The following is a 7,500-nucleotide window of genomic DNA, read 5'->3' as shown; positions in this document are numbered from 1 at the left end:
AAACAAAAATACAAAGTTTGCTAGTCAATTCACGCTTCCTCAGAGTGGCAGTTATCAAACGTGTGACTCATTGGGGGCTCTCTTGTGTTACACCAGCAGTGGGATCTGTGTTGGAAACAAATCTCATTCTAGCTTTGTGATCTCCGAATTATTCTGTTTCCTTGCATGGAGGTTGGCAGTGGGGACTGTGGGACAAGGGAATATTCACACACAGACATGTACACACACACACACACACACACACCTTAAACATTGTCTTCATTGTGTTTTGGCTGTGTGAGAGCACACAGGCACACTCGTGCAAATGAGAAATTCCTTTGTCAGTCTCTGGGGTACGATCATTCCTTGCTCTCAGAACTCAATCGCGTTTGAGCTCCTCTGTAGTTTCTTTGGCACTTATTTCCAACTCACTGTCCAAGATGATGCCATTGCATTTTTTTGGGGGGTGTGGGCCAAGTGGTTGAAGTCAGTCATGAAACACAGCAGTTCTCCACGTCTGTTCAGGTCACATTGAGAAGTATCACTCCATTGTCCAGACAGTGGCCTCGATAATGAGGTCATGGCAAGAGAGGACAACACAATTTTCTCTGCTCCATCGGCTTCATGCAAGTTTTAATAAAGGAAGACAATGATGTGATGGGTAGCCTGGAGAGCCATATCCCCGTTGGTCACGACGCTAGCCCTGTGATCTACGACTAGCCGGCCTGCTCCGCTAATTAACACCAAGAACACCAAGAGCCATTTTATTAACTAAATGCCCAAAGTAGAGCTTCAATTAATAATGAGTTGGTCTAATGGCCCTAGCCGTACTCTGAAAGAACCCATGGCTGGCACCTGTTAAACTAACATTACATGGAAAAAACCTAGTGAAGGATTGTACACCCTAATACAGATTCTATAGCCAAGATGGTGTCATATCAGTTGTGAATGAATACTGTAGTTAAACAAGATAACGTAGTGATCTACTCTTTCTTTACTTTTGCATGTACAGTAGTAGACCATATTCCTGTTTTAATCGGAATAATGACAATATTCTGATTGTATATGAGTTAAGTAAACACCAATCATATTCCAATTGCTAATATGTCAAATAAGACTCCTGTCATATGCCAGTGTTAACCAAAATATTAACATATGTTAACATATTAATCAGGAAATGCCCCTTTTGGAATATTAGCTTACTTCTGTGCACGTTGATGCAAGGAATTTGATCAATTGTTTTGTTGCTCTGGTGGTGGAAAAGTGTGGCTGACATACAGTATGGAGTGAATATGAAGGCAGTATACAGTATGTATTCATACCTGAAAGTTTGAATGTCATGGACTTCATTGATAGGCCAAAGCATCGCAATAGTCTTTCAAAGGGTTTGTGCCCAACTTGAAGAAGCAGGTTTCGCACACACTGCTGACAGATCAGTAATTGGCAGAAGACCCTCCAAGCGGCCTATTATAAGGTAAAAAAATAAATACCTCATAAATGAGAGTTCTTGAAGCAATAACTACCCATTCAGGGGGCAGGCTATGGCAGACCTTGTATGGCAAGGTCCTTTTATGTGGCTTCTGTGCAGCTCCTGGCTGCTGTACAGTATGTACACCTGTTTAACCTTTCCAAAATGTACAGAGTGAGTGTGAATGTGGAAATGCACACAGTAGACTGCTCTTTATAATGTCCATTCATTTGCACAGGCCTCTGGTGTGGAGTTGGGAGTCTGTGACTGCACTGACTGACTGGGCTAATTCACACATGCATGAGTTTTCTGTCACACACACATATGCAGTACAGAGTGCACATACACCCACACACACTGGAGCACATTCAGGCAAAGATTACATGCACCGAATGTCACTCATTCAGTTGCATTCGCCACTCACATTTTTCACACACACGCACACACACACACATTCACACACACACACACACACACACACACACACACACACTCTCACACACCCTCTCACACTCTTCCTCCATTTTTTTGCAGGCGTGTTCTCCTCACACATACTGACTCACGCTGGCTCTCTCTCTCTCTCTCTCTCTCTCTCTCTCTCTCTCTATCGTCTCTCTTTTTTCTCTGTTTTCACAGTTGCGCAAAAGGACCAGCTGGAGAAGGAGACCGGACTGCACATTCTGGAGGCCGGCATGAGTGATGTAAGTCCGGGGAAAGGATCTCTCCCTCCCTCCTCTCTCCTCCCTTCTTCTCCTGTCCTCTCTTCCGTTCTCGTCCATGATGACATTCATTCCTCCGTGGGTGCAACTGTGCTCAGTACCAGGGCACTCGCAAAAAAAAGGGAAAAAAAGAGAGAGAGAGATAGAGGGAGAGAGATAGAGAGAGAGGGAGAGAGAAAGGGAGAGAGAGAGAGGGAGAGAGAGAAAAGGCAAAAACTGGAGCGCCGGCACGCTCTGCTTTGAGAGATTATTCTTTTTAAAAAATCAACAGGAGACTCAGATGTCTGTCACCGGTGCGCTGGAGTCTGCCTTTTGAACGGCGCTTTATCTGCCTGGCTGCTCCTCAACCCGCCGCTCTCCCTGATACGGGTTACTTGCTGCTCTTTTGCATCTTATTGCATCAACCCGTCATTTGTGTGTTTGTGCACTGTTTGTGTGTGTGCATTTGTGTGTCTGTGTGTGTGTGTGTGTGTGTGTGTGTTTTCAGAGAAAAATTATGCCACATTTTGGAAGGTTTGTTAAGAACATCCACGCTGGAGATAAAGATGGAAAGAGTGCGAGAGAGAGAGAGAGAGAGAGAGAGAGAGAAAGAGCGAAAGAGCAAGAGAGGCAGTTATTTTTCAGGCAGAGAGGAGGTGGCTGTATTTATCGACTCAAGAAATCAATTGCTTGCCGAGTGGGATGCATTTTGAAAATGTCAAAAGCGCCATCTCCCACAGGAGGCCGGTCTCCGGGGGGACTCCGCCGTGGCGTGCTAAAGAGGCCAGGTTATTAATACACATCAGGCCTCCTGAATGCATATGAAATATTATAATGGAGGGAGCAGTGCCTGCCTGCCTGTCTTCCGTCCTCCCTTCACATGGGCTGTAGCAAGGCCCACAGTGGGCTCTTCTACACAGACGCACCCTTCTCTCTTAAAACACACACACACACACACCTCACACACACACAGACACACACGCATGCACGCACGCATGTACGCACGCACACACACACACACACACACACGCACGCACATACACCACACGTGCATACTTACTTTCAGAGCCTCACACTTAAATGTCTGCGCACACACGCACATACACCACACACTCATACTTACTTTCAGAGCCTCACACTGAAGATGTCATGATGGTCTACTAATGCACACGAGTATGAAGTCGGGCTGAATATGATTGTTTTTTGAGTGATGGTGTTTGGTAAAGGGTAGTGTTCTTTTGTTTTCAACTTTTACTGTGATGGTAATTAATGTTCCGTCGGGGAATTGGAGTGCTACTGTGCCTGTGTCTGTGTGAGGGGGGGGGGGGGCATTTTCATGTGTGTGTGTGTGTGTGTGTGCGTGTGTGTACATCCTTTTAAATACACCCAGAGCTGCACTCTCTGTCTGTCACTGATTCAATGGGCTGTGTGCCTCAGTGGCAAAGCTCCAAACGCAGGCTGTCAATCAAAATGGCATATCGCACGTGGCAACCAGCCCCCACACATACGTATAGTTGGAAGAAGAGAGCGGGCAGAGAGAGGAGAGAGAGAGCGAGGGACTCGCCATAATGTCCCGGGATTTTACGTCAAGTACATCAGCTATTTAGGTGATAAAGGATCCGCATGTGTCTGAGTGACACATCGTCGCCTGTCTGCTTGAAGTAGTCACATGACAAGACTTTTTGCTCAGAGGCATCTGACAGCAAATGTGGAGAGTTTAGCACTTCCTTAACAGTTACACAAAGCAGCTCTTAGCACGTCACTTAGCAGACCCTTTTATCCAATGTGACACACAGTGACATCTGTTTGCTCAAAATGAACTCGGTTAACCTTTTGAAAGCGTCATTTAGCTATTGTCTTTGGGAGTTGTAAACAAGCTTGATGGATAGATAGATGCATTAATTGCATGAATACATACAGTACATGCATTACATAAATACATGCATACATACATTTCCGAATTATGGCAACAAATATTAAATCTAGAAACTCAGTTATATCAAAATACCAAGTCATATGGCCATTTAAATCAAACCTGTATTGCTGTGTTAGCAATAGCTCAAGACAATCGTGTATTCTCTTAAATGTAGCCATACACGTAGTCACAGTTTTGAAGACTGCATTTAGAGCTTGACAAGGTGGTCGTGCCTCTGAAACCGATTGAATTGAAAACAAACTAAGTTGTCTCTGGGGAGTTTTCTTCAGCTTTCCTCTCAAAATTGAGTATGATTGGTCAGGGAGAAGGTTGCTGAACTAAAGATGGGAAAAGAGAAAGCAGAGACAGAAAGAGAGAGAGAGAGAGCGAGAGAGAGAGAAAGAGAGCCATCTTATCTCCACACAGTATCTTGTGATGTTTCTTTCAGGCCCTACTTAATGGTGTATCTATTATGTGAAAAGCCATTGATCGCTTCAGTGAAAATTAGAGGCGCCTATACTCCTCATTTAAGAGGCTCGCTTTGATATGGGGCTCTCGGATTCATCCTCCGCTCCTCGTCTGGTTCCACACCGTGACAAAGGAGGGACAAACACAGCAACAGCAAATCAAACGGGGGGTGGTGTGGGTGGGGGTAAAACTGCGATGCAAAGCACACATAGAAAAAGGGAAGACCGCCATTCTTTTCTCGACACTTTTAAGCGCGAGGTGCAGCCACCTCCTCGGCAGAACAATAACAGGATTAGCAGAAGTGCTGTCAGTTTACGGGGAGCGGCATAATTCACCCCTAAATATTCATAAAGAAATTAAGAGGAGAGGGGGAGAGCGAACATCAGGAAGGATGCGGCACGACAGAAAAAATGAAACGAGAGAGAGAGAGAGGGGAAGTGTGCGTTTTGTGGCTAATAAATATTCATACGGGGCTTCACTGAGGTGGGAATCTAATCAAGGGCCCATTGATGCACTCAAAGCCTCCGACAGCCACCTCCCAAGCAGCTTTCTATGGAAATGAGAATGCCGAGAGAAAAAACGTAGCCGCAAAACTCACAAACCTTTGCAAATGCATCATCGGAGACAGGTCAGTGTGAGAGGGCCTGGCATCGGGGGTTGGAGAAGAGTTCCAAAGGGGGTGGTTGGGGCGGGCACGAAGGGGAAGGAAGGAGAGGAAAAGAGGAGAGTGATGGGCTTCTAAGGGGTTGAAGAAATGCCACAGGCAGTGAAAGTGCTAAGTGCAAAGCCAAGTCAGGTGTTGGAGAGAGTCTAGCATTTGTGATTGGGCGGAGCCACAGCCCTTTCTCTGTGGCAGGATTTGGGAGAGGTTTGCCATCTCCGTCTCGCTGGCAGGAGCTGTGCTGTCTCTAAGTACGTCCTCCCTCGCTCCTCGGGCCTCGATCCTCACTGATCTACATAAAGAATGATGGTGGGGGGGGGGGAAACAATGGGATAGTCTATGGTGTTAGTTATAGATCAGTGGGAACGCCCCTCGAGGATCGAGCATCAAGGATCGAGGAGGCATGTTGAGAGGCACCCTCTGTTGGCCACTTGCTTCCTCACCACAATGTTTTGGTGTTCCACAGGGTTCGATTTTGGGGCCCTTTCCCCTATTTGTTAGCCTGGTTGTAAACCAGACCCTGGCATCTTTCAGATTAAGGGTCTGGCCACGAATAATGTAATGGCCCAAATCAAGGGGATGCACCAAGCGTGCATTTGAAAATCTCACTGCATGCAATTGGATAACAGTAGACCAATGTTTACTGAGTTTGAACAATGTAGCGTTGTCGTCATCAGTTTAGCTCGCCTTTGGTTGGGGTAAACGTAACTTGCATCATTGCTTGTGGCCAGAGTATCTTGCAGAAACAATTAAAATTGTGTTCTCGCGAGAACTCTGGATTTCCAGGGTATATATTTGTTGCAACTGGGACAGATTATAAACTACCACTTTTATGCAGACAATGTACAACTTCAGTTTACATTTAAACCCAATGAGGGTTCTAAGCTTTTTAGGCTCTTAGATTTCCTAGATACCATCAAAGACCGGATGGCAGGACATTTCTTACAGTTAAAAGCAGGTAAGACAGTTAAAAGCAGGTAAGACAGAAGTCTTATTTATCGCTCCAGACATGTTGCTCCTGTAATCATGCAAATCATTGGGCCTCTTTCATCTGCCGTTCATTGAAACCTTTACAATTTAGAGGTGATATTAGCATAGTCGTGTCAAGCAGCTGGCTAAATCATGTGTTTTTCCATGTGCTTGGAACAGCTACTGTAGATCGAGGTCCATGTTTGAAACTGAACTTTTAATAAATAAATAAAATAAAAAACGTTTAAGTATGTATGTATGGTGACCTTGAGTGCCAAAAAAGGAGCCTTTAAATAAAAGTATTATTATTTTTGTTATGAACTAGCCTGGCTAGTGCCACCACTTCTCAATGAGACGTGGTCTGGGAACCAAACGTTCATTTTCTCGTATTTGAAAAAATGCCCAGATCCGTTTATTGGGCGCCACAGATGTCTAGCAAATGTGTCTGTGCATAGCTCATCATCATCTTGCAAGAATAAGGGCGGTAGTTTCCAGGCTGCCTTAGCAGCGTGAATCAAATTGCGCACAAGGCAGCATGGGAACAGCCAGGCTAGTTATTAACATGCTTTTACCTATTTTTGCTTTTACCTATTTCATCCAGTATTGACTACTATAATGCACTTTTCAACTCCTTGAATAACTGTGCTCACCTATAGTCTATTCGAAATACTATTGCAAGACTACTCACAAGGTCTAGCAGAAGCTCACAGCACCCCTCTGTGCAGTTCCCTTCGCTGGCTTCCGGCTTCAGTTCAAGATACTCACTATTACAGAGCGCTCCATAGTCAGGCCCCTGCATATGTGGGACCAGTTTAATTCACCTTCACTCACCCGCACACTCCCTGAGGTCCAACAACCAAGAGTCGGTCCCGTACACCTCTCTAAAGACCTGTGCTGATTGCGTTTTTGAAACTGTTGCCCTTAGATTGTCGATTACCTTGCTGATTCTGTGGACTCTTTGAAAAGGCAGCAGAAGACCTCCTCTTCCAGATAAGCATTTGGATAAACTCTCAAAATGCATGTTCCTTCTGTCATTGAACTACCCAGAATTATGTATTTTAGTGTCTGTTTATTCTTACTTGCACCTGACATTGTGAAGCACTTACTATAAAAGCGCTATATAAATAAAGGGGTTTTTTTTTACTGTTTTTTTTTTTATGTGACTGAGATACTGTTAACTGTGTTACTGCGGTGTTTGTTCTTATCAGACAGCACTGATAGAAGCTGAAACTGGCCATGGTGATATTTCAGGATCAGCCGCTCTGAGAGGTCATATGTATTGCAATGCTACAGTTGTCTGGGGCTTCACTTGTATCGCTCTTTCATCCCCCTCTTCCTCTTT

The 7,500-nt window shown here is 44.9% G+C and overlaps 1 protein-coding gene across 2 annotated transcripts in view; it reads left to right on the top strand.

The window, feature by feature from the left end:
- Nucleotides 1-7,500, top strand: part of ptprn2 (protein tyrosine phosphatase receptor type N2) — a 198,235-nt gene that overhangs the window by 120,621 nt on the left and 70,114 nt on the right. For both annotated transcript variants that reach the window (XM_062521704.1, XM_062521703.1), the window contains exon 12: nt 2,084-2,148. In XM_062521704.1, coding sequence (XP_062377688.1) covers nt 2,084-2,148 — 65 coding nt within the window. The remainder of the gene's footprint in view (nt 1-2,083; nt 2,149-7,500) is intronic.

This window comes from Sardina pilchardus, chromosome 19 (genome assembly GCF_963854185.1).
Source record: "Sardina pilchardus chromosome 19, fSarPil1.1, whole genome shotgun sequence".
Taxonomy (NCBI): Eukaryota; Metazoa; Chordata; class Actinopteri; order Clupeiformes; family Clupeidae; genus Sardina; species Sardina pilchardus.
Note: the sequence above shows the minus strand (reverse complement) of the source record. Positions and strands in the feature narration are given on the sequence as shown.